The sequence below is a fragment of the Gekko japonicus genome, unplaced genomic scaffold, assembly GCF_001447785.1.
Source record: "Gekko japonicus isolate JY-2015 unplaced genomic scaffold, Gekko_japonicus_V1.1 scaffold1872, whole genome shotgun sequence".
In the NCBI taxonomy this organism is placed as follows: Eukaryota; Metazoa; Chordata; class Lepidosauria; order Squamata; family Gekkonidae; genus Gekko; species Gekko japonicus.
Window position 1 is genome coordinate 173336 of NW_015159770.1, and position 27931 is coordinate 201266.

General features: G+C 42.1%; 1 protein-coding gene across 1 annotated transcript in view; it reads left to right on the forward strand.

Annotated features, from left to right (window-relative positions):
- LOC107106428 (leucine-rich repeat-containing protein 16A-like) overlaps positions 1-27931 on the forward strand; it is a 232552-nt gene that overhangs the window by 120633 nt on the left and 83988 nt on the right. Inside the window, 12 exon segments of the mRNA XM_015406571.1 lie at positions 963-1038; positions 1784-1872; positions 2635-2729; positions 5405-5491; positions 14085-14188; positions 14925-15002; positions 15121-15197; positions 17233-17337; positions 18059-18128; positions 21533-21614; positions 24681-24780; positions 24878-24932. Coding sequence (XP_015262057.1) covers positions 963-1038; positions 1784-1872; positions 2635-2729; positions 5405-5491; positions 14085-14188; positions 14925-15002; positions 15121-15197; positions 17233-17337; positions 18059-18128; positions 21533-21614; positions 24681-24780; positions 24878-24932 — 1018 coding nt within the window.

The window sequence follows — 27931 nt, forward strand, 5'->3', positions numbered from 1 at the left end:
TCCTGGACTCCTCGTTAACGATGGAGGCCCAGGTGGCGGCCACTGCCAAGTCAGCCTTTTATCATCTGCGGCTGGCGCGGCAGTTGGCTCCCTATCTCGACCGTAACGACCTGGCCACGGTGATCCATGCGACGGTTACCTCAAGGCTGGACTACTGTAACGCTCTCTACTTGGGGCTGCCTCTGTCGCAAATCCGGAAGCTGCAGCTAGTGCAGAATGCTGCAGCCAGGCTGTTGATGGGTCTTTCCAGGCGAGACCATATCCGGCCTGTGCTGCAAGCGCTGCACTGGCTGCCTATAGCATACCGGATTCGCTTCAAAGTGCTGGTGCTCACCTTTAAAGCCCTGAATGGCCAGGGTCCTGCCTATCTACGGGACCGTCTCTTCCCGTATGTTCCCTCAAGAGCACTGAGGTCGGGGACGCTCCATCGACTGGAAGTTCAAGCTCCCCGAATTGCGATGCTGGCCCACACTAGATCTAGGGCGTTTTCGGTGGTGGCTCCTTCCTGGTGGAATGAGCTCCCGGAGGAGATCCGGGCCCTGCGGGACCTTGTGCAGTTCCGCAGGGCCTGCAAGACGGAGCTCTTCCACCAGGCCTTTGGGTAGGAGCCGCCGCCACTAACCTCGCTATACCATCTCTGATGTACCGTCCACCTATCAGACTCCATGGAGGTGGTTCAGTCTGACTGCTTTGGGGCGCTCCCACCATTAGACCGTGGGCCGCAAATATGAGCTGTTGAGCATCTTGTATAAAGGATAGATCGTAATAGATTTGAAGCACCAGTTTTATTGTATATGTAAAATTGTTTTATTGTTTTACTATTTTAAATGTTGTTGTTAGCCGCCCTGAGCCTCTGGATAGGGCGGGATAGAAATCGCAAAATAAATAAATAAATAAAATAAACAAATCTACATTTATGCAAACTAATTGTTTTATAAAATGTGATGCTTTTTTTTTTGTAGGGATTTAATACCAATAGTTGCTGCTCTAGAATATAATCAGTGGTTTACAAAGCTTTCCTCCAAGGATCTGAAATTAGTAAGTATAAGAGTAAAGGGTGAGTATTGACGTCATGTTTTTTGTAACTTGATATTTATTGAATTTGTGGGGATTTTGTACAGTAGTTATTAACAATCAGAGATGTACAACCATAAATTCCTGGAAATAACTCTGCTACAGTATTGCATCTGGTATGTTTTAATGAAGTAATATGGGCAGCTTTTGAATTATCATCATATTTGGCTGCTTCAGGTCATTTCAGACCATGAAAAACATCCCTTCTGAGAAAGAAGTGAATGCAGTAAAAAGACAGCAGTAAACATGCAGTCCTATATTAAAGTAATTAAATGTTGCAGTGCTCTGGTGTTAGCCAGGAAGAGATCTTGAGATGCACTATTCTTGTTTAGCTAGCCTGACATGTTTGAGTGGGGAAACAAAACTGCTGTGAGTAGAGTCACTTTCAGTTTGATTCTATCCATTAAGTAAAAGCATGTGTAATGTAGATTCTATGGTTCCAACAAAAACAGCTTTCTGTGTGATGAGCGCTCCGTACTGGGACTGTGATGTTTGTAAGCAGATTCCTGTGAGCCTCAATCACATTGGAAGTGTGTAAACCGATACATGCCTTCAGAGTTCTGGTACAGAGGACTACTTACTAAAAAAAATGGCCCCTTTTTGGAGTCCTAGCTTGCAGTAGCCGTTTCTGGCAGTAAGCCATGTAATTCCTTGATTTATTGGTTTGTTTTTATTGATACCTAATATTGCAACATTGTTGTTGTGACAGTCCACTGATGTTTGTGAGCAGATCCTGAGGGTGGTGAGCAGATCCAATAGACTGGAAGAACTAGTGCTGGAGAATGCAGGTCTTAGAACGTAAGTGGATTTTCATTAATCAGTAACAAGCATCTAGCAAGGTACAGTAATGTCAGAGTGACTAGTGCTGGAAAATGCAGGTCTTAGAATGTAAGTGGATTTTCATTAATCAGTAACAAGCATCTAGCAAGGTACAGTAATGTCAGAGTGACTTTAAATTATTAAAGTACAACATTCAAAGTTGTGCCTCTCATGTATTTCATTTCTTTGCCAAATAGTTTAAAACTTGAATTGTGCGTGCTACATCTTTGACCAGCATTGGTAATGATTCAAAGGAAGCCTAACCAGGAAATCATTCAGACCTTAATTATTGCCTAGTGAGAGCTGGTCTGACTTGGAAGTATCCTTACAAATGCATTTGAGCTTATTGTGTGTATGAATATGTGATGAGGCATACGTACAAAAACAAAATACTATGCCTGCTTTTAGTAACTTTTAGTGTATTACAATCATCCAAAATACTACACTCTAAATAGCGTTGAGTTCTTAAATGTAGACCTGGGATCTTTTCTCCACTTTGTATGCTCACCTCTTTGCATGGCTGGAGTCAGCACACAGAGAAACAACGTTAATGCATAACTTGACACATGGGCACAGCCATGCTTTATGAAAGAGAAAAATTGTCCATAGATGCAATGCACAGCTTCCTTGTTTTAATTTTCATATTCTATAGCAGTCATTTTATGTTAAGCTATTGAATATGACATCATGCAAAAGATGATGTAATCATCCTTTTTATTGCTTTGTTTTGTTTTCTGGTAGGGATTTTGCACAGAAACTAGCCAGTGCCCTATCCCATAATCCCAACTCAGGACTTCATACAATTAACCTTGCTGGCAACCCCTTGGAGGATAGAGGTACTGTAACACTTGTATTTTTCCCTCTCCTGATACAAGCTTAATAAGAGAATTAGTGCTCTTCGTTCAGCTTTTATCTGAATAATACAGCAGTCTGCCTGGTGTAATTGCTTTGTAAATATCTTTTGTTCACAAATGACTGAGAACTGGTTCAGTTTAGTTCATGTCCCTAAGCTTAAGCTGCAAACCAAACAGCATTTAATTGTTACAGTGTCTACAGATTTCATTAAGGCTGAACTGCTTTGGTTTCGCAGAGATTGCTGACTTTTCAGTTCATATGGCAGAGGATGAGTGTTTTGGATGGAGAGGGAAGAAATGGCTTTGTGTTTTTAGAAATCTTGATAATGAATGTAGTAGTTGTGCTACAGACAACAGTGACTCTTTTTCCATTTCACGGGGTTTCCAGTAAATTTGTGTATTGAAGAGTATAGTGTGTTTAATGTATGTTTAAAAGCAGCATTTGGAGAGAGGAGGCCTTTGTAGATGTCCATATTGCAAGCATATAGAGCTTGGAGTCAGTCCAGTTAATAATGAATGATAAGATTATCACTGTACAACAGTGCACTGAATCATGTATAAATCCTTGAGATTCTGTTTAGTTTCTGAGTCAAGTTTGGTTTAAGTGATTCATTGGGCCTTGATGTTTGCCCATCAACTTTCCTCTGCTTCCTTAAGTCCACATTTTTAAGATCTCCTGTGGGTACATCACAGAAGAGAGGTTCTCCAATAACTGTACCAAACATTCTGAACAAAGAAATCATATTAGTTGTTTCATCAAAGTACCAAAATTAAATAGTTTGGGAGATATACAGAGAGGGGCATGGCTACATTAACTTCACAAGAATGTTTATCTGAAGACTTGTTATCCCAATCTTATGCACATTTTCTTAAGAGTTAATTCCATTTAGATTGACAGAACTTTTCTCCCAGCAAACATGCTGAACTTCATCCCTAGGGGGTATATCTAAACCCATGGTTCCCTAATGTGGCATTTGTGCGTGCCATGGTGCCTGCCAACACCTTTCCTGGCATGTGCCAAGTATTTTTAGAAAGTGGGTGGGGCTTTTGCCAAGCAGACCTTCTGATTGGCCACTGGAGATCTGACTGGCTGTGCAGATTTTTTTTTAGTTGCTTTGGCCACCACAGCACAAGTATCTTCACTGAGTGACTGAAGATAAGCTGTGTGTATGCAAGTAAACATTTTTAAACATGTTAATTTTAAAAGGTGTTCTATTAAACAGAGCTTTTGCCTGAAATACTGAAGAGTTAGAGTTATTCATAACCTCATTCCTTGCCCTTTTGTGATTGGCTCCGCCTCCTGTAGCAGTCATTTTTGTGGCTGGCTCTACCTTCCTGTGTCAGTCAGTCAGTCAGTCAGTCAGAATTCCAAAGGTGTCAGAATTCCAAAGGTGCCCACAGGTTCAAAAGATTTGGCAACCCCTGATCTGAACTGTTGCCTATGTTGTATCTAAAATGGAACCATCCATTGGGACCAGTTTCATTTTCATGTTTTTTTATAAAGAATCTTAAGGAATCTAGTGAGTGTTTTGGATTGCGTCATCTTAGTTGGTAATCCTTAGTCATCAGAGAACTAAATTTCCCAGTTTCTTGTAAGGAAAATAACTTTTAATTTAAACAGTTCAAGTCTGTAGGAGTAGGTATGTCTACAGAACAAAAAGGAAAAAAATGCCAGTTGATAGTTGACTGATTTATTATTATACAGCGTCCCTTAATTGCTGTGGACAGTTCCAGCACTAGGTGAATGCTCTGATTCCCCCTGATGAAGCCTGCACGGTGAAAGACGTAGGGATTTTGTACAATAATAAATAAATCAACTATCACCTTGCATTTTTCCCTTTTTGTTCTGTTGGCACATTGCTGGACGCAGCCCATTTTTTCTTTTTCCTTGGAGGAGAAGTGTAATTGCTATACAATTAAGGCATCTCTTCTGTCTTTATGTTAAGCTGCTGTGTTTTTCTTTCACTTACTATGCAGAATTATTCCATTCCAAGTATTGCACCATTACCTTCCCATCAAGCTTTTATAAGAACTTGTCCAGTTTGGACAGTGTTTTGAATCCAGGTTTCAAGGCCCAAGCCCAATACTGTATATCAGCTGAAATATCATCCGTCTCTTGTTTTATCAGTCAGTATGAAATCATAACAGTAACTATGAAGGAAGCAGTTTGCCACTTTTGTTGTAGGCAACATCAGAGTGTAAATGTCAATATTTTTTTTAAAGCATCTGTTTAAATGATGAAAATGCTATCATTTTAATGTTAATAAGTTTCAGCAATGTATGGCAGGAGGGGAGAAACAGAAGAAAATCAAGAAGCACCCTCTTACAGAGCATGCACAAGGAGTGCGGCAAAGAGAAGCTGCTACAGCTAAGCAACCAGGAATCAGAGGGTGCAAATCAAGAGTGCAGCCTTCTCCTCTTTTCCTTGCACTTGCTCAGATGGAGACAGCAGCATGTTTGAGGTGGTGATCTGAATATGGGTGCAGGTTCCTATTGTGTCCCCTTCCCTTCCTTTCCATAAGCAAGAGTAGCCAGGGCAGGTTATGTGCTTGACTGTCTGTTTAAACATTGACAACAATATATAAAAATGGTGAATGAATTCTTATTGTTTAATCACTGAAAACATCCTAAGTTTGTTGTTCTTCATTTTTCTACAGGTGTGTCCTCACTAAGTGTTCAATTTGCCAAACTTCCAAAGGGGCTGACACATTTAAATGTATCTAAAACCTCATTGTCACCTAAAGGTATGTTGTGATAAATGACTGCATTGCCCTAAGTGCTTTTACAACTTTTATAGCATGAAGGAGCACCACTTCTTGCAACACTGCACTTCTTTGCGAAAAAATGACCTACTGTAGTAGCTGGATTCTTAGACTATAATTAAGTCCATCGGTGTTAACTGACTTCAGATTTAACAACCAGATATCAAGTGCAGCGCAATCTGTAGAAATATATAAAATTGAAGATTTTATGTATGCACAGCATAGATTAGGACATGATCAACTATTTGTTTGGCGTATAGGGCTGGGGGAATTGTGGGCTGATCAAAGTCCAGGCAACTGAAGGTGTTATAGTTGCCAAAGAACCTTTACACAATATTGTTTGTGCCTTCTTTTTTTCATGGACTTTCTTGTACTTCCTGTTTGGGGAGAAAATACCAAAACTGGTCACACAGGAAACAGCTTGCTCTACACCCCTTCTATAATTAACTGAGAGTGTACCAGATGAGTCCTTTGGTGTTCCTACAAAAAGATGCAGCCCAATTTAAATGCCTCTTCTAGCCAAACTAATTCCTGTCAGTACACCTGTGTGTAATCTCTTTCCTCCTCCTCCACAAAACTGGCAATTTTTTCTGTCTCTTTAATCTTAAACAATCTCCCCTCCTAATGCTTTGTGGCATTCTGCCTATCTTGTAGAGCACTCTCGTAGCTTGGAGACATTACTTCATTGCTTTAGCTACAGTTGAAAAGTTTCCACCAAAGCCTAAAGGCTGAATCCTATTAGAATTGAAGAGTAGATGCAGTAACTATTTGTGACTTGTCACCTGGGAAACATAGCTCATGATAATGGAAATGCAAATCGTTGTTTCCTTTTGGCATTCTTTTCAAGAGAGATAATAAACAGCATTTAAAAGTGCCCTTTGCTTTGAAGGGAACTTGACTGCCTTTCCTCTTTTTAATGCTACTTCAAGGTACATGTCATTTGAGATTCTGTCTCAGGATTTTTAGTTGAACTTTACACAGAACCCTGTCTGCCAGGTTTTCCCCCCAAATTAAATTTAGGAGCCTTTACATATTTTTCAGCCTTTCTGCTGGTGACGGCTCCCTCCTTTCTGCTGGTGGCAGCTCCCTGAGGCCAGCAGAATGGAAGACCTCACAAACCATGAACCTCCATTTTCCCAGTTCATGCCCATCCCTACTCTGGACCCATATCCTACCTCTAAACTTGTAACAGGGATTCATCTGTTACATCTGTCCAGAGTCACCGCCATGCCCCCCTGCTAGGGTTTGTGGTTTAGGGAAGAAGAAGAAGAAAGAAGAAGAAGAAGAAGAAGAAGAAGAAGAAGAAGAGGAGTTAGTTTTATACCCCACTCTTCAATACCCCAAGGAGTCTCAGGGCAGCTTACAATCGCCTGCCCTTCCTCTCCCCACAACAGACACCTTGTGAGGTAGGTGGGGCTGAGAGAGTTCTGAGAGAACTGTGAGTGACCCAAGGTCACCCAGCTGGCTTCATGTGGAGGAGTGGGGAATCAAACCTGGTTCTCCAGAACATGCTCCACTAGTTAGCTTTCAACAAGTTTCCTGCCTCTCTGTGTAACTGCAATGCATAGTTGTTTAATGTGTAGATGTAACAGATTAAAGTCCACTGCTCTTAACCACTACACCAAGCTGGCTCTCAGTCAAGGTGGACTCAGGGCTCTTTCGCAAACCAGGTCTTCAACTCCTGGAAAGCTTGTTGAGCCTCTGCTGACCAATGGAAAGATTCTCAAGGCTATAGCAACTTGGCGAGGAACATAGCTAGGGAGGCAAAGTCTGGAATGAACTGTTGATAATAGTTGGCAAAGACCAGAAACCACTGGATGTCCTTCCGATTCCAAGGTGCCTGCCTGGACAGCACTGCCTCTATATTTTGCGTATCCATCTTTATGCCCTGCGAGATGATGAGGTGGCTCAGGAATTCCACAGCATCCAGACTGAACACACATTTCTCCAGTTTGGCATACAACCCATATTGCCAGAGGTGTTGCAGGACAGTCCGCATGTGTTCAGTGTGTTCAGCCAGGTCCTAAGAGAAGATCAAAAAGTCATCAAGGTACATGATGGCGAAGTGATCCAGCAAGTCCTGGAAGATGTCATTCATAAAATGCTGGAACACAGCTGGGGCATTACACAGGCCAAATGGCATGGCCAAAAAACTCATATTGCCCATACTGGGTACCAAACCATTCATCCTCGGAACGTATGCACACCAAGTTGTAAGTGCCTTGAAGATCCAGCTTGGTGTACCTCCCCCCCACACAGCCATTTCAGAAGCTCCGGGATCAGGGGCAGTGAATAGTGGTCCCTGATGGTGATTCAATTGAGTGACCAATAGTCATTACACAGGCATAACTCCCCAGATTTCTTTTTTACAAACAAGACAGAGGCTGAGGTTGGGGGTGTAGACCATTGAATGAAGCCCCTCTGCAAATTTTTGGCCAGAAACTCCCAAAGCGCCCCCAGTTTGGGTTCTGAAAGGGAGTACAACCTCCAGTAGGTAAGGGAGCACCAGGTACCAGGTTGATGACATGAAGTAGCAACCAATCTGCCCCTTTCTCCTGGAAGACATCCTGATACTCTGCATATTTTGCTGGAAGAGCTGACAGGTCTGGGCTGGTGGTAGCTCCCAAAAGTGTAGGAAACACTTCATGTGGACAAGGGCCTTGGAAATGCAGATCCTGCTTGCTCCACTCAGTTACTGGAGCATGCATCTCCAACCAGGACATCCCCAGCACTATCGGGAAGTGGGGCATAGTGGCGGTGTCAAAGCAGAGCTGCTCTTGATGGTGCTGTATGTGCAGGTCCAGAGTTTCCTGAGTGAGAGCCCAAATGTAGAAGCCAACCATCTATGGCTTCCATCAAGATAGGTGTTCCTTTAGCATGTATTGGTGCCTGGTGTTTCTTGGCAAAATTGGCATCCATATGAGAATGGGAGGCACCAGAGTCATATCGTTGTGTACACCAACAACCAGCACCCCTCTGGTTGACATAGCTTCACTAGGTCCGGGAGATGTTGGGGCCCGGTATCAGAAGGGCTTTGGCACTCTGAGGTGCACCCCAAGGGGCAGGGCTCATGCCCACTTGGGGCCAGGAGTTTAACACTGACGGCTGAGGCTTCCTCTTCCCTGGGCAGCGGCTAGCGTAATGCCCTGCACCTTCAGCCACAGTGCCTGTTGGAGAAGGGCAAGTGGGTGGAACCTGGAACTAGTCATTGGCTTTCAGGTCGAAGGCATGCTTCCACACAGAACTGCTTCCAGCTATCCAGGTGGCCATCAATATATAAACAGAGTAATATCAGGGCTTAGAGGTCTGTAGGATGCTCAACTCGGGCCACCTCATCGAGCATCTTCTCTGACAACCCCTCTAGGTAGTGGTCCATGAGAGCAGCCTCTTTCCATTCTACACCATTCTGTGGTGTAGTCAGCCACAGTGCCCCCTCCTTTGCACAGGCACCGAATATGCCAGTGGGTCTTCTTAGCCTTCAGAGGGTCTGCAAAAGCAGCCTTCGTATGTGCTACAAAGCCAGCATCGGAGAGTTAATGAGAAGGAAGGATGTCAAGCATTTGGCAGCTTTCCCCTTTAAGAGGCTTATTATGAAACAGACATTAATCTTAACATCCAGAAAGTCCTATGCCCGAAGTTCCATATAGAGCTGACATTGTGCCAGGAATGCAGGGAACTCTTCAGTACTCCCTTCAAACTTTTCTGGGGGACTAACTGGGCATTTATTTCCCAGGAGGGGAAGGGGCAGGTGCCAGCACTGGAGCTGGCTGCTGCTGCAACAGGGCTAAGTAGGCTAACTGCTATATGTCTCTTTACAACAGTTGATTCTGAGCAGCAAGGTCAGTGGAAGAAGCGGCGGCTCCTTCCATCGTGCTGGGGTGTTTTCTGGTGGCTTCAAACTGCTCTGCTTCAGGCAGGTGCCAGCATGCATGGCTTTAACTCAGGCAGATAACTGGAGCTGGTTATCAGAGGCAAGATGCCAGAGTTTAATAAACAGAGTCCATAAATTACACAAGCATTGTCTGAGCAGGCCATGGTCAGTTTTCTGAAAAGCAGCATGCTGAAGAACTCCGCCCCCATACTTTTATATACTCCAAGCATATATGCTCCAAGCTGTCATGCCTGTGACAGCTGCTTCACGTCTCCTCCGGTGATCTTCCTCCTTCCTCTTCAGCTAACAGCCGATGTTGAGCTGGGAGGCAGGCCGACCTTTGTCTGGATTGTAAATCTCTTCTGCACCTGCGCCAGCATTGCTCTTGTGGATCCCGGGATCCTGGGGGAGATAGAATGGCTGGCTGACCCTGAACTGTCAGCTCAGGGCTGGGGAATGAAACCAGCACCTCACTAGACATTCACTGCCTTCCAGCTGTGCATCCACAGCAGGCTGCGATTCCCCGTCTGGTTGCTCAGCTAGAGCTGACTGGTGGCTGGTAGGCATGGAACCCAGCTTTTCCTCATCAGAGGAGTCAGAATTGCCTCCAGAGTCTGGCTGTTCCTTCACAGGGTGGAGGACTCCCCCCCACACACACACTATGCACACAGGATTGTCTGTAGCTCAGCCAGCCTGATACGTGTTTCCTGTAAGAATACACCGCAGAGTTTCAGCCCTTGGGGGGGGACTGTGAGACTTGTGGGCACCGGGCATGCTTCCCTTGCTTGTCTGGTGGTGCTGGAGTGCCCACCAAGCTGTTGTCATGGGGAAACTTTGAGAAGCCCCTCTTGGAAGTCTCTTGTGTCTGCCTTTCTGCCATTGCATCACAAATCACTTAAAATTGAAACCTGTGATTTCCACTGGTCTGGTGTGGCTGGGGTGCCCATCAAGCTGTCATTGTGGGGTAACTTTGGGGAGCACCTTTTGGAAGTCTCTTGTCATGTCTGCCTTTCTGTCCTTCCAAATCTGCCTTTGGAGAATTGTGGGCGGCCCAGCCAGCCCGACAGGTATTTCTTTTCCTCCACAGAGTAGAAGAATTCACTGTGGATTGTATCAGCTCTTGAGAGGGAGTGCTGTGAGAGTTGTGGGCACTGGGTATGCTTCCCTTGCTTGTCTGGTGCAGCTGGGGGGCCCATCAAGCTTTCGTCGTGGGGTAACTTTGGAGGAACACCCCCCCCATTGGAAGTCTCTTGTCATGTCTGCCTTTCTGTCGTTTCATCACTTTAAATGGAAAACTCTTGTGCTGACCCTGTCAGCGTTTTTCTGTAGTTTAGTAAGACTGTGCCGTATCTTTAAGACCTGTTGCTCATGGGAATTGTAGTTTGCAGTTAGGGGTCCCAGAAGCTTCCCTCTGACTGGATCATTAAGGGTAATTTCCTGACTTTATGGACCTATTTCCGTTTCTTTGTTCATCAACCTTTACGGCAAGGAGAGGGGAAGACCATCTCTTTCTCACCGCGGCTATTGAACTAACCTAGATCACAAGATGTAACTTTCCACCCAGCTATCGTGAGTAAAATGATCTTCTAATGTGTGAGAAGTTGAATAAAGATGATTTAAGCTTTCCTCAGTAGTCGTGCCGTTGACTCACCCCTAAAAGTGCTGGCTAGCACCGGACAGGACAACTCTGATTTCCACTGGCCTGGTGGAGCTGGAGTGCCCACCAAACTGTTGTGGGGTAACTTTGGGGAGCACCCCTGTCGAACCTCTGGGGATTCTGCCTTTCTGTCCTTCAAAACCTGCCTTTGGAGACTTGGGGGGGCTACGAGTGTCTGCCCAGATGAAGTTTCCCCATGAGTTTGGTGTAACTGGCTTGTTTCTCAGCCATTCCATAGACTCCCATAACTGCAGCTTACCCTGGCATGCTTTAATGCTCTACCTTCAGCCCTTTGGAAGGCAAATATAATTGTTACCTGATCTCTCAACGGTTTTGTCCATGTCATACAGAGAAAGAGCCTTTTACAGTTCCACAGAGCCTGCAAGATGGAGCTCTTCTGCCAGGCCTTTAATTAGGAGCTGCACATAACAACTGCACTGTGTTAGGCCCTCCTCCTGGATGTTCCATTAGCAGCCTGCGAAATCAGAAAAGATAAGCTGAATTCCAACTCTGACCATTCCCTTTCGGTTAGCCAACATGTCCTGTTGCGACCGCTATACAATTTTATAATGTTATTAATACCATCTATTCTAGCTCCAGCACCTTGCACTTTATGTCTGTTATAACTGTATGATAAATTGTTTTATGTGTTGCTCTATGTATTTTATATTTTTATGCATTTTATGTAAGCCGCCCTGAGCCTGCCTCGGCAGGGAGGGCGGGATAGAAGTCGAATAAAATAAATAAATAAATAAATAAAGTGGAGTCTATAGAACATGTTCTGCTGCATTGCCCATTCTACAATGACATTTGACATCAGTATATTGCTCCAGTTCTGTCAACTATACCGAGAAGTCTCTCTCTTCCTTGCAGACTCCTCTCAGGAGATAACCCACAAAGTTGCCAAATTTAGCCTGTGGGTGTGTGGGTTACACAAGCGGCTGACTGAGTCCCAGTAACTTTGTCTGCCTGTTGGAGGAGGGTTTTACTTTTCTTGTGCCTACTCAATCTCTGTTAATTGTTTTACACTTGTCACATTGCTGTGTTTTATTATTTGCTGATTCTTCAGAGCTGATCTTGTATAAAAATAAAGTTTCACATCATGTAACTGCAGTTGTTCTTTCCAGAGAGGGCACTGGGGAGACCTTTTTGGGGGGTCTGTAACTGGGACCCTAGAAATGTAATCCACCCCCAGTTTGGTGAGATTGTAGAGGAGCAGGTGGAAGGGTGAGGTTCCCTGTGCATTTGGTGTGTGTAGCTTGCAAGGAGTCCATTCTATACACTTTTGAACGTGTGCCTGACATTTTCCCCAAAAGCAATTTCTTGGCTTGGCCTTAGTCCTGTTGGGTATGCAGTGCCACAGTGACACTGGTTCTGTAAAAATGCCCCCCCACCTTCAGTTTCTGCTGCAGAGATTCTTGGTGACTGATTCTTCTGGGCTTCTATTGCCCTTGCTTTTTCTGGTTTTTTTCCCTCCATTGGAAACCATGGAGGATGGGGGCACCTTCTTTGGAGGGCCATAACTTGGACCCCATAAATCCAATCCTCACTAAACGTGGAAGGCAAGTAGAGGAGTGTCAGCTAGAGATCTCCTGCAAGTTTAGTTTCTCTAGCTTGCACAGGATCTGTTCTGTACACTCCTGAACCTGTACCTGTCATTTCCCCAGAAAGCACTTTTCAGGGGGCACCTTCTTTGGGATACCATAACTCAGACCACATAAATCCAATTGTCACCAAACTTGGAGGGCAGGTATAAGAGACAGCCAGAGATTTCCTGTGAGGTTGGTATCTCTAGCACACCAGGTGGCCATTCTGTCATGTCATGAACTTTGTGAACTGGGCACACCACAAACCAAACCGCATTTCCTGAGTTCATGCCCATCCCTACCTAAATTTATGTGTCTTAGCCAGGTTTCTCCTTTGGCTATCTGGAGACCTGTGCTGCTGATCTGTTCTTTAAAACCAACCTGTAAATAAATAATTCTTTGTTATTTACATACAACTCCTGTCTCAGTGATCTCTGTGTTCTTCTTGCTCACCACAAAACTTACCTCACAGCAGTGAACCAAAAGCCTTTACACTTGCTACCCTAAGAACGTATTGTAACTGAAGGGAAGGTTTACAGTTTAAACAAACCTGGTTGCCCCAAATCTTAAGAGGCTGTGTGGGTCCCTTCAGTTAGTAGAAAATACCTGTCATAGTGGACTGAAGTTTGCTTTCTGATCATTGCTTGCTCTTTTCTGTTCTGCTTTTGTGGTGACCACAAATGGTCCAGTTATAAAACCAAACAGGGCATGGACATAAGTATTTGGGGGGGGGGGTTGTTTTTAATTATCTTAATAAATTGATGTAGCATATTTAGCCCAGTTTCCTGCTCCTTTAACCCATTTATTGGGCTATCTCTTAAAGGACAATTCTTCTGTAAAAATTTTATATGTTTCCCTAAAGTTACACACACAGCAGATAACCCTCCACATCGTTTCCATGCAACCCTTTAATCAACTCTTTCTTTCCCCTCATGTTTTTCTACTTAACGTTTTAATGTACTATTGTTGTATGGAACTGTTTATGGTTTTATGACATATTGTAAACCACCCTTAGCCCACTTGGACTCACATACTGAGCATGGACTCACATGGCTCTTATAGCAACTATTGCTCTCGTCTATTTGTTAAAAAAGGAGCTGTATGGCTGGTTTGTGTTAACAAACAATGGTGTATTTCATTTGTCCAAATAGCATCCTAATACTTTGGCTGCTAAACATTTTATAAGATTATAAAGTAGATCTCATCTGATATCAGCCTTGTATAGGTATTTGTATTTTTTACTATGCTTTATCTTCCTATGTAAAGCAATCTTTTACGTTTCCAGTAAGACCAGAAGGTGATCAGCGTATAGAAATTCTAGTTTCCTCACCTACAGTTTAATTCAGTATTAATACATATTTTGGCTATATATTTTGTCTTGTTTGTTATAATATATATTTTGTAGGGCAAACTCCCTTTCATTGAGAACCACAAAAGTAACTATTAACAATTTCATTGTAGGGGTGAACAGCCTTTCTCAGTCACTGAGTGCCAACCAGCTGTTAGCGACCACACTCACCCATCTTGACCTCTCAGGGAATATTCTTCGGGGTGATGATCTTTCAGTAGGTACTCCTTTTTCTCCTGATTTCTAAACAATTCTGTCATGTTCAAAGTAATGAGTGAAATAGAGACAAATAAAGGAGGCTGCTTCTAGTTCATACAAACCTATTGTAATCAAGCCCTTTTTAAAAAAGAGAACATCTCAATGAATTATAACCTTTGACTGAGAGCCACCTTGATTTGCATAACCTCTTATGAAGTACTGATTCCCCATTAATAAAAGGAGTAATGTCCCCAATAGGTTAGCTTTCTTCTGTTCTTCTTGCTTTCCTAATCATGTGTGAACAAAGCAAGGTAGCCAACATTCTCACAGAAAGTGCTAAAGAAAAAAAAATGGTAGAAGAATCATCTTGAGTCTTCAAAACTCCAGGCTCAGTGGAAGAGTCTGCTATGTTCCCTTCCCGGGATGTAGGAGAGTAGCATGTGCATGCCAATTGGAACCCTGGGACAGTTCTTCTCTTCCTTCTGGTTGCTAGTTCCTGCAATAGAAATTGAGTAAGGCTATTCCCTCTCAGCTCTACTTGTTTGACTACCAACAGTTAAGGGCAAGGGCCTGGTTAGGGAGCAAATAATGAAGACTGAGACATTCCAAGAGTTATGTGGGTAGTAGTTTTTCTTTTAAGAAAAAAGGGTGTTTTGAGATTAATGGTGAAGAATCAGATTAGCAATTACTGTCAGATTTGAAGAGTTGAGATGGACATTGTAAGAAAATTAAAACTTGTTTTCCCTTTCTTGTAGTTCTTGTATAACTTTTTGGCCCAGTCAAATGCCATTACACATCTGGATTTATCCAATACGGAGTGCGCATTAGACATGGTAATTTTTTACAAAATAGAATTGTATCTACAAAGTAGAATTTACAAAATACAGTTCTGTCTTTATTATTGCAAACTGATTTATGCACACATTATTTTTCTTTTTTTATATAATTTAGATGTGTGGAGCACTTCTTCATGGATGCCTGCAGCATCTCGCCATCCTAAACCTATCCAGGACAGTTTTTTCTCACAGGTCAGCATGCAAAATATTATCCTTACTGTCGGTTAGGTATTATATCACTATTCTCTACCTTGCCATGTGTGCATTGTCCAAATGTCCTTTTATATTAATGTCAATTATACAATTTTTCCATGTTTGAGAACACATCAACTGCGGTACAAGAGGCACTGAACTATCTTCACTAGCTTCTGTTGGGATTTCATAGGAAACAATGAAACAATTAACATGCAAAAAACTCCCACCTGATCTGTGGGTGCACTTCTTTTGCTGCTTTTGTGATAAGTCCTCAACTATCAAGTTAATATTGGGGAAAATATGGTGATACTGTGAGAGGTTATTATGTCAGAAGTGGGATAAATTTCCTCCAGAATTCTATAAACTCTTGGGATGGGCCAGGCCCATTTTCTCCATCTCCTTCTGTTGTTGTTTTTTGATTGTTTGTTTTGTTTTCTGTTCTTCCTTTCACTGCCTCTCAGCTACTGTCAGGATTCCTTACCTCCTGAAGCATACTCAGTTATCATTTGAGGGTTGTTTTTTTTGTTAAATTAGTCATATTTTTAGCTTTCTGCAGAGTACCCTCCCAAATAATATATAGAACGCCTGGCCTTGTCTGTGGATAGGATAGCTTTATGATTGATAAATATCACTTATTGTAATACTGGATGTGTGTGTGTATGTGTGTGTGTGTGTGTGTGTGTGTTAAGTGCTGTCCAGTCACTTCTGGCGTATGGTGACCCTGTGAATTAACATTCTCCAAAACATCCTATCATTAGCAGCTATTCGTAGGTCTTGTAAACTGAGGACTGTGGCTTCTTTTATTGTGTCAATCCATCTTGTGTTGGGTCTTCCTCTTTTCCTGTTGACTTCAGCTTTTCCCAGCATTATTGTCTTTTCCAGTGACTCTTGTCTTCACATAATGTGATCAAAGTGTGATAGCTTCAGTTTAGACATTTTAACTTCTAGGGAGAGTTCAGACTTGATTTGGTCTGAAATCCACTTATTTGTCTTTTCAGCAGTCCACGTGTGCATTTGGATCTACCCAAGCCAAAAATATATATTAAAAAAATGTTATCGGTATTTTCTTTTTAGTATATTGCAGCATCCCGAAATGTATCTAGATTTCCTCAGGAAAACTAAAAAAAAGTCCTGAAAAAATCCTGGATATATTGTGGTTATTGTCCTTCGTTTTTACAGAGTTATACTTGTATCACAGGGATCTTGTCAGGAGCATACTGCACAAAAGTAAAGATTACCAGTTTATCCTGGAGGATCTCAGTTTCACGTCAAAGAGTGTCTGAATGGTCATAGTACTGTTATAAAGTAATGGATTCTTTTGCAGAAAAATTAAGATCACTAATCTTTTTATTTGAAATCTACATGTGCCTGTGGGAAGGTTTGCAGAGGCAGAGAACTCTTTAAAATATTTGCACAAAGATGAGTGCTATAGAAGAATATCAGCAATGTGTATGGAATATAGGATGTTTGTAGAAGCCTGTCAACTTGTCGCATTACCTCTAGAATTTCTACTTTTTATTCCCATCATGCAAGTTTCAACTTGCAGATATTAAACATATACTCTTCAGTGTGTCACTGAAAGTAACAGTGCTACTTAAGAGCATTAGTTCTAGTTGCATATAGCAGTCTAGTGAGATTGAAAAAATCAATTTTTCATGTCTGTGGTAAAAGATTTTACCCCTTATACCACCATCCCTCTCCTCAGCCTTGCATTTTTGGGAGAACTGAAATGACGAGATCTACTTTTCATCTTGACTCCTTGAACTGTGCAACTAACCTGGTTGAGATTCCAGTTTGGTTTTGGATGATGGTACTCATCATTGATCCAGATATTTGATGTTGACAAATGAATGCAATTACAGTATACTGAGACACTTTGGTATAACACTTTGGTATAACCATATTTTTTTGCATTGCAAATTCATTTAGATGCAGTTATTATATGGCCCTGTGTAGGAAAATAATCATGAGAATACAGGCTGTAGTTATGTCAGGGCTTTGGGATGGTCATTTATTCTGCTTTCTTTTACAGAAAGGGGAAGGAAGTTCCTCCATCATTCAAACAGTTTTTCAGCAGCTCACTTGCTTTGATGCAAATCAACCTTTCAGGGACTAAACTCCCTCCTGAACCACTAAAGTAAGTGTCCTATGAACGTTATCATTAGATTTTACTTCTAATTGCATGATGATGTTTATGTAACCCTATAGTTGAATAGGAAAGCTGAGTGTTTTGGATGTTACTTTCACCCTTTGGCTTGGATACAGTGAAATATTTCTTTGAGTGGAAGGATTTCTACCTGAGAAGCACAACTTTTTCACCTCTGGCTCCTTTTGCAGCCCCAAATGCTCCTCAAAATGCTGCCGTTTTTTTTGAGGAGCGGCACTAGAAGCAATGCTACAAATTTGGTGCCTTGACCTAAAAAAACAGGCCCCACAGAGCCCCAGATACCCCTGGATCGATTCTCCATTATACCTTATGGGGACCGTTATCATCAATGGTCCCCATAGGGTATAATGGAGCCAAAAATTTTTTGGCAGTCCAGGATATTTACCAAATCCAAATACCATACTGGTATTGGGATTCAGGAATATCAGGAAATACCAGTATTTTTCAGGTTCAGTATACCCAACCCAAAAAATACTGAAGACATTATGTGAGCCTGTGGAAGTGTTCTCAATCCCAAAGCATTTGTGGTGTTGTATCTGGACTGTGGCAGAATCTCTTCAGAATCTATATAATCTATAACCCACCTTAGAAATTACATTGTCAAGTGTCTCTTAATAATAATTTGTATATCTTTTCTATATGGCTTATATGATCTGTTGGTGACGCATCCTCTGTTCTGCTTGTTTCTCAGAGCACTCTTACTGGGCCTTGCTTGTAACCAAAATTTGAAGGAGGTGTCTCTAGATCTGAGTAGCTGTGAGGTAGGATTTTTAGGCACTTTGTAAATAACTGTAGCATGTAATTATGAATATATTGTTAGCAAGATATTATTCCTAATAAAGAACAAGACATAAAATAAATGGGTATTTTCCATAATGTTGAAAAGGAATGTAAAACTCTGCTGCATATTTATAGAACATTAATTTCATTGTGTTTGTGGTGTGAATGCATCTACTCAAAGTTTTCCCTCCCTAAACAGCAATAACCCATTTTTGAAATGTAGTCATTTCAAATGCAGTGTGCGATTGTACATTGGGGAGTTCAGTTAAAAGAAAAAAACATAGGATTAGATCCTGCTAACTGGCAGCAGAATGTGCTGATGATGTAGGATCTTCTCTTTCCTCCGTTCTCCCCTGGAGCCCTTTCTGACCCCTGGAAACTTTATTTCTTGGGTCAAGGGACTTGCGCATAGTACTAGTGGGAGTCTGTAGTATGAAGGGGGAGGGGTACTAGATTGCCCATTTTGCCTCTCATTAGTGGAACCCTGCTCATGGAAGAGAAAGAAAGGAAGCAATTTCTCCCTCTTCACTCTACAGCCACCCAATTCACATGGCTATTAGTACATACTATAATGATCCTGTGTTGGGTTTCTCACTCTCCCCACCACCACCACCACCTTGTGTCCCTTGCTTGAAAATAACTAAGTTGCCTAGGGTGGTGCATGGGTTTGGAGGAAGCGCATGTCTCCCTCCAAATTTCCTCCTTATTCTTCCCAAAGCTCTTTCCAAGACTTTGGGGTATGCCAGAGACCTGCCAATAACCAAAGGTAAATTTATTGTCCCCCAAAGTCTCTTGATGCTCGGTCACCAAGAAGGGTGTAGCTTAACTAAGCAGCTTAAGTCAAATGAGGTGGAAACACAATGAAGTCTCATACACAAACTTTTTAAGTAAAGGAACATCCATTATTTTCGCAACATACCAGCACAGATGAGGCTAGGAAACATCAGCTTCCAAAGGATACAGTTTCTAGTAAATAAAACAAAAGAGAAATACTAGCTATATAGTCTTGAAGACTTGCTATCTTGTGGCTCTCTGCATCCTTCCCCTTCTTGGGAAGGGCAGGCTTTTTAATGACAGGAGGCCTGACAGAAGATGCTCTCATTCCCTTCTGATACTCTGTACCTCCTTGGCTCTCTCTGCATGCATTTTCCCAAATTGAGGCAGTTTTAACTCTTCACCTTCCAGTTGTATAGATGGCTGTAAGGCCAATCCCATCTCAATTGCTGAATCTCTAAAAGGCTCACCAATGCTCTGGTACCACTGTTCTGGAGGTATTGATAGGTTTTGACACTGAACTCTTGTTTCTGCTCTCCCACAATAAATGTTTGAGAGCACCAAACAGGGTTTAGAACTTTTTTGACACAATTCTGTGTGTTTTCTTTGAAGGCACCTGCCTCTCTTCACAACACATGTCCCTCAAACCCAGAGGTCAGAAATGGGTCAAGTGGGTAGGGGTTAGGTGGGGAAGATCCATGGGTCCAGTGGTTGTAGGATCCAGCCTGTTAAGAGTTAGCGTGTAGAAGCCAATGGACTAAACCAAAAAGGTTTTCTGGGTCAGTTGTGTTCCATTTTACTTTCAGGCTATAGACTCCACTCATGATGTTATTTGCTTCTGTGCTTCATTTTTGTCTGCAGCCCACTTAGCTTGGGCTGCCCAATTTGAAAATTCCAGTGATGATCCAAATAATTGCAGTCTTTGCATTGCAAACATATACCTCTGATCTACCACCTCTGAAGTATCCTGGGAGGAATGCATTAATATCAAGAAGGAAGCCAAATGCTTTTCCACTTGGCAGCTAAGACATTCTTTCTGAACATAGGTCCTAAGCCCACACAGAAATTAAACCTTTCATTTCCTCACCATCTCACTTATATCCAGCAGCAAATTAATGGCGTACTAACTCTAATCCAAAGTTTCATTATTTTATGTTGATCATTTGTTAAAGAAAATGGTTTTAATCAGCACTGATGGATTTCCCTTTTCTCTTCTCCTTGCATAAGCTTGGTCACTGTGTAAGTACATCTCCTGCCTTACTTTCATCCCTCTTAACTATTTACTCAAGAAGCCGCTTACTCCCTGCCTATCCACTACATGTATTCCTTCTTCTGTGCATCTTGTGGATAACTGAAGATCTGTTTACTGATACTTAGTTGAAGAACAGGGTTGATTGCCAAAGAACTGAGAACTTGATAAATTGCAACTTTGTAAATAATAACTTTCCATGGCAAACTATATTGCAGTACATACACTGGTATTACTCCAATGCTTCCTGCAGCAAATGTGTAAAGTCTGTGTCTTTTAATGGCATGTACATATGCTTGGACTCCCCTGTGCAAGAATGTTTCAACCAATTCATGTGTTTGCACTTTGATATGAAGTACACTTTGATATAAAGACAAATAACACATTGGGAAAAATTGGGGGTATACATAATCTCAGCATAGTTCAGATGTTTCTTCTCCAGTCAAACTGGGCAAATGTGGCAGGATGAACATGCATATAAACTCAACCACCTTTCTCATACCAAATCACAAAGTATCAATGGGTTGGACTCCTAGTTGAGTTCCTGACCTAAAACATAAAAAGTGCTTTTATTTCTTCTTGGAATTGGAGCTTGCTTGTCAGAAAAAATTATACTTCCAGAAAAAGATTGTGTTGATAAATTAAGAAAATACTTGTGTGTGTTACATTTATATGAAAAGCGTTAAAGTAAATTTTTAGATATATTTCTCAGTGTAGAGATATTTATATTTTTAACTCAAAAATACAAACATTCATATAATCTGAATGCTGACTGGAAGCTCAAGTCCATAAAAAGCTCCATTTAAAAATTATCCATACTATTTTTCCCCCCAGCAGGGGTTGACTTCCCATATATGTTATAAAACATGTCTTTTGAAGAGCTCCTTTCTGTCCCATTTGATACTGCCCCCACTCTTCTCCTTCCAGTCTGCAGTACTGTGACAGGTCTCAGATACAGGGAGTCGTACATCTAAAAACTGGTGCCACTAATATCAACTTGTGCTAGAAAAAGTGACCCTAAATGTATCTTTTCATGCCTGTTTTTGGCATAGACTGAATAATTGGGACAGAAGTTTAACAAAACAGTAGCTGCGGTTGTAGAAGGATACTTTTCAATCCCCAGCCCCCCCTTTTCACTGCAGCTCCCCATCGTGGTACGTGCTTTGTAACAGGAGAAATTATTTCCCATTGGATAGGATATTATTTAAGCAGGATTTTTAGTGTTATGTGCAGAAAGATGAAGTATCTCACCTTTAGTCAGACTGTAATTGCCATTATTTGCAAAATCCCTGCTCTTTATTTGTATGCTCTCTCAATTCCCTTTGCTATGAGAAAATATCTGACTTTTCTCCCTCCTTCTAGCTAAGATCAGGAGGGGCACAAGTCTTAGAAGGATGTATAGCAGAAATACACAATATCGCCAGTCTTGATATTTCAGACAATGGTAAGATGATCCAGATAATAACTGTGTACACACCGCTGAGTAAGGGATGTGACTGAATGATATATAATACAATCCTATTACCTTCACTTGAGAGTTAATTCAGTCCTAATGGGACTTGCAAGCAAATGTGAAGAGGAATGGACTTTGAGACAGTAATCCTAAAATAATTTGAGCAAAAATCCTATTGAAATTTACGGGACCTAGTAAATATTAGTTAGAACTGGGCTGCAAGTATGATTTTGTTATATATATGGGAGACTGTTAAAAATGTGGCACAAAGATGAATAAGAAGATAGTTAAAGCAAATTCTTGGTCCTATATAAAAGCCCCTGAAAGCTTAATTATGAATTCTAATTCTTTCAGGCATTCTTTTTGTTGTTGTTGTTCAGACATAGATCAGACACTTACTGTTTGTTACTCATACTTTCCAGGTCACAATCTTGAAATCACCCACTGACTTCAAAACGGGACTAGTTTGGATTAATTAATTAGAGATTACATAAAATACAAATATTTTTGTATGCAGATCTGTTAAGACAGATGCTGTGGAAATTAGAATGTTGGACCAGTATTTGAGACAGCCCGGTCCAGACCTCCACTGTGCTGTAAAGCATGCATTTGTGCTGGTGACTTTCTTTCAGCCTAACCTCCCTTTCAGGGTTTTTGTGAGGATTAAATTGAGATGAGTACTCTGAGCTTCTTGGAGGAACGATGGGATAATAACATGCTAGATAGCTGATATATTGTGGTCCTAAATGTCAGAGGGATGAGAGAGATCTCCATTATTTATCAATTGATTGATTTACCTCATTTATATCCTACCTTTCTCACTGAGACTCACTGTGGATTGCAAAATATAAACAATAATACAAGCAGATAGCATAAGACAGCCAATGAGCAGTGTAGTAGGACTAGAATTACACACTTGAAATATATTGCAGATATGCCCCCAAAAAACCCCTGCCTAAGGCATGGCCTACTATTATGCAGTACAAAGTGGGTTACAAAGACAGAAGACAAGCAGAATAACAAACATTGCAATCAACTGCAATCCTATTCCTTTACAGAAGTGATTCCCTGAGCTGTTACATTTTATTGCAGTTTACAGTTCATTGCCACTAAAAATATCCTAATCATAGCTACTCTAGTGATGGCAGAATTGCATACCATTCCCAAGCTGCTTACAAGTATTGGTATTTTTTCTGTAGACACTAGGGTCACCAGGTCAGAATGACATGCTGGCAGGGGAGGAGGAGGGACTTCTGGAAGTGAAAAAGAATGCTGTGATGTGCCTACATCACCCGGAAGGGACATAGGCATGTTGGGGGCAACGCTGTGGTTTTTGGGCAAAACTCTATGCTAAAACAGGCCTCAAACCATAGAGTTCTGCCCCAAAACCAGAGTGCTGCCTCCAGCATGCCCACATCACTTCCGGGTGACATAGGCACGTCGCCCGATGTTGCTGCTGGGGGCAGAGATTTCTACCCACAAGCCAGCTGGTCAAAACCAGGCAATCCTCTACCCCAAATTGGAGAATGGCAATCCTACTACACACTGTAAAAGCAGCTCTGGGTGGTGTTTTCAGTGAGAAAATGACAAAGTTGGAAAGGATGAAAAGAGCCAAGCAGTTCTACCTTGAGGGTCTACTTCCCCAATCCCCAATCTTTTTGAGCCTGTGGGCAACTTTGGAATTCTGACACAGCATGGCAGGCGCCAACACAAAATGGCTGCCATGGGAGGTGGAGCCAGCCATAAAATAGCTGAAGCAGCTTACCTTCAGCCTCACAATAAAGATCCTTGTGCTGCTGTGACAGCTGCTACCAAAGCAACTTTTTAAAAATCTACACAGCCAATAAAATCTTCAGTAGCCAGTCAGAAACCTTTCTGGCCAAAAACCCCACGTGGACCTACCCACTTTATAAAAGCAATTGGTGGGTGCCGGGAAAGGTGTCACCAGTTGTCATGGCTCCCATGAGCCCCACACTGGGGACTTCTGACTTAAGCCTTACAGATATATGCATGTAACAAAACCCCTAGGCAAAGCATCCTCAACAGGTGGGTGGAAGAAGTAGAAGCTCCCAAAGGGTTTTGGTACCCTGTTTCCCCGAAAATAAGACCTACCCAAAAAATAAGCCCTAGCAGGATTTCTATGCATTTGTGGTATAAGCCCTAGTGTGTCTTCTTGAGAAAAAATAAATATAAGACAGTGTCTTATTTTCGGGGAAACACAGTATATATGTATGCAGGGGTTGTTTGGGGCCGGAGCGCGCCAGAGCACTGCTCTGGCAGCCTGCCTCTGCAGCCCCGAGGAAGGCACGGGAAGGCATTTAAATGTCTCCCCACTCTCTCCCCGGCCCTTCCTGGCTTGCTCGCCGAGGGGGGGGGCTCCAGAAGCAGGTCAGCTTGGTAAGTAAAAAAAAGGGGGGAGGCATCTTCAAAAGCCTCCCCTTCCCTTCCCCAGCCGGCCTGCAAAGCCTGGCTGCGGGGGGAGCAAAGAGAGAAGGGGTTTAAAGGTTAAACCCCTTCTCTCTGGAGTTGCAGTGCCACTTTCCATTGTATTCTGTGGGCCCATAGAGTATAATGGAAAGATGACTCTAGAGAGAAGGGGTTTAAACTTTAAACCTCTTCACTCTTCGCTTCCCCCCCCCCAGCCCGCCTTGCCGGCCAGCTGGAAAATGGAAGTGGAGGCTTTTGAAGATGCCTCCCCCCTTTTTGCTTCCCCTTCTGACATAACTTCCGGTGTGTGGCATATGCTAATAAGCTATTATGCTAATAGTGTATTAGATATGCTAATGAGCTCCTGCAGCTCTTTTTCTATGAAATGACCCCTGTGTGTATGCATGTTTCATGTAATCCTTTCTTGAGAAAATGGAGGTTAAATATCTTAACGATATATGCTGTAGTTAATTAGAATGTGTCCTGTCTCTGCAATAAGTTGGGACTGTATAGCTCATCTTCCAGCTGATTTGTTATGGAATTGTATAACTTGGTTGATTTTAAACTCCTCTGACAATGTATATTAATTGGAATTACTTTAATTTCTGAATTTAATCTGACTACTCACAGGCCTAGAATCTGACCTTTCAACTCTTATAGTCTGGCTTAGTAAAAATCGATCAATAAGACACCTGGCGTTGGGCAAAAACTTTAACAACATGAAATCCAAGTAAGTTTTTTATTTATTTGGGTTTTTTTAAAATAATAAAAATCAGTTGATTAAAACTGCTAATTTTCCCTTTCTTCTTTCTTGTTGCCTCCTTCAGAAATCTGGGCCCTGTTCTTGATAATTTGGTACAAATGATTCAAGATGAAGAATCAGTGAGTAGAATTCTCTCCATTACTTTAATGTCTTCTAAGCATCGTCATTCCTCATTTCAAGTTACCCTAACCTGATCACTCACATGTTCATATTAGTCAGGTTTATCACTTAAGTTTTATGGGAAAATAATAAGCAGCACAATATAAATGAATTTGCTGGTGTGAAACTGTTGAACTCTGGTACAAAAAGTGTTTCTATTTTTTCAACTTCAACTCCTGTTAACATGTGAGGATTCACCTGTGAGGAGCCAGCATGGTGTAGTGGTTAAGAGTGGCAGGACTCTAATCTGGAGAACTGGGTTTGGTTTCTCACTCCTCCACATGAAGCCTGCTAGGTGACCTTGAGCCATGCACAGCTTTCTCAGAGCTCTCTCAGCCTGTTGTGAGGAGAGGAAGGAAAGGCGATTGTAAGCTGCTTTGAGTCTCCTTATGGTAGAGAAAAGCAGGGTATAAAAACCTTCTCTTCTTCAATCTCATTTGCACGTTACTATTGGTACGTTAAGTTGCTCTGTGGTGCCTGTGTCTTTTTAAAGTACATCATTTTGTGAGAGGAAAAAGTCTGTGAGAACCCCCTTGCATACTGAAAAGCTAGTACTGGACATGCATATTGGATATGCACATTCACAACTCAGAGACAGTGTGGTTAAAAATACTTTTGAGTCTATACCGATGTAACAGGCCTTAACCCTAGCAACAGTGATATTTGAATAATGTATTGTTATATAAGAATCATTCTGTCAAGTGTTATTTCCAACTGTATACCTGTTAATCTCTGTATTCTTTGGGTTTGTAAGCAAAAACCAGATATAAACTCCCTACCTAATGTTGGAAGAAAGCATAAAACATATCTGTTTTTAAAATAATAGATATCTGGTTTCATAGGCTGTGACCAACAGATTCTCTGTCACATCTGCCCAAACAGATGGTTCATGTTATTGCTGGTGATGGTGCTGTTCACCTAGTAGGGGTAAAGCAGAGCCTGGATTAAATATGCTTCCTCTCCTCTAATCTGTTCCAGGTGATTCACAGTAGCAGGTTGCATGTCCAGAAAGCAATTCAGAGTATAAGCAAAGCAGAAATTCATGCAATTTTCACACAAGACTATGTGTACCAAATTGTCATGTTAAGAGGTCTTTAAAGCTTTGAGTGGTATAAACTGGTGTCAGAAATTGAATCCATTCATTCTAAAATCCTATTTTCTTTCTTGTTATTGACTCGTGGCTGATGCTTTTCATTTCTACAAGGCTGAAAGCCATTCATTTCATTGTTAAAGGGGGGGGGAATACTATGGCAATTTATAACTCAAAGGAAGTGCTCAGCTGGAAGATGAGGTATACAGTCCCAACTTATTGCAGAGACAGGACACATTTACTGCACACCTAGAAACCCAATGTTAACATATCACGGGGACTTCTTGCTAAAGGGTAGTTGCTGTGTCCTAAGAGTAAGTGGGTTTCTCTTCCCACTGCTGCCTTTGTCATTACTGCCCCCACGATCAGGATAAGCACCTTGTTCAGGGAGACGGCTGGATAAAGAGTGGAGTCATGATTTTTGAGAAATGGTGATTGGGAAGCAAGTGTCCCGCTATTAGTGTTCTGGAGGTGGACTAGTCCGCTTAGACCACAGGTATGACCATTTGTAGAAGGTGGGCAAGGATATATACAACATGAGGGAAGACTGGAGTTTATCAGCAATTCAGAATGATAATGGTTGCTTCATTTCGTATGGATTCATTTTTATTCCACTTTTTAAAACTGTTGTGTTCTGCTGATTTGAGAATTTTAGAAGGTAGAGCTTTGTGCTGGAATCCTATTACGAGGCATGAAGCGCCTCAATTAAACTTTTGCCACCATTCCCAAGTTACCGCACTAATGTGAAGTTAATTCCTTCCAAATTATATGGTGAATAGAGTGGGGATGCGTTATAAGATTAGGCAAATTAATATAGCAATTTGATAGCTGTCATTTTAATCTAAAGTGGTTACATTTCTTTGTCAAGGACAGACTTTCCAATTATACAGTCTCATGGTTCTGCTTTCCTAGTTTGTATAATGTCCGCTTCTGGCATAATGTCATCCCCTCTGGGTTTTTAGTCTTGCACATGAAATTCATATGGCTCAAACAGGACCTGCTAATCTTTTAAAGTTTCCTACAGAGTTCCTGCTACGCTTACGTATCATAAATTTAACCACAAGATTTATCTACAAAGAAGGATATTTGTAACTCCAAATTCTGTCACCTTAAGATTCCAAGTTTTCTCATAATGATATTTTAGGATGAGGATAGAAACATTCTAAAGCATGGTGGAAATGGTTTGGAACACCCCCTCCTTGGCTTTTGTGTTAGGCAAAAGGATAGTTGCCAAAATGACTTCCTACCACATTTAGAATTTCTGTCTGTCTTCTCCCTTAAACATGAAGGATAGGTTCAAAAGCTATAAGTGACACTTCTACACATGCACTACGCTTTCTGTTACAGTTTAGATGCTTTCAGGGCTGATCTTGAGTCCTCCAATCCATCTGAGATGGATGGTTTTCAGGGGATCAAGTCAATCCAGGAATATTTAGTGGAGCAGCCAATTAGAGTAGGCAGGGCTATTTTTGGGCAGGAACGCACAGGAATAGAGTTCCGGCTGACTTCAGAGTTGGCCACGCCCACTACAGCCAGAACCTCTGCATGCGTGGCTACAGAGGGAAGGCCTGGAGAGCAACCCCCCCAGTGACTCCGAGGTGGACCGGCCAGGGGGGCCCATGGAATGATCAGGGAGGCATTTAAATGCCTCCTCATGCCTGCCCTGGCCTGTCCAAGGGCCAGCTTGCCTGGGCTCCCCACAGCTGCGGGGCGCCCGGGCAAGCCAAGGGAATGCAGTTTAAACTGCCTTCCTTTCCCTTACCTGGGCTCCCCGCAGCCGCGGGCGCATGGGCAAACCAAGGGATGGCATGGGGTGTGGCCTAATATGCGAATGAGCTGTACTGTCAGGGGTGTGGCCTAATATGTTAA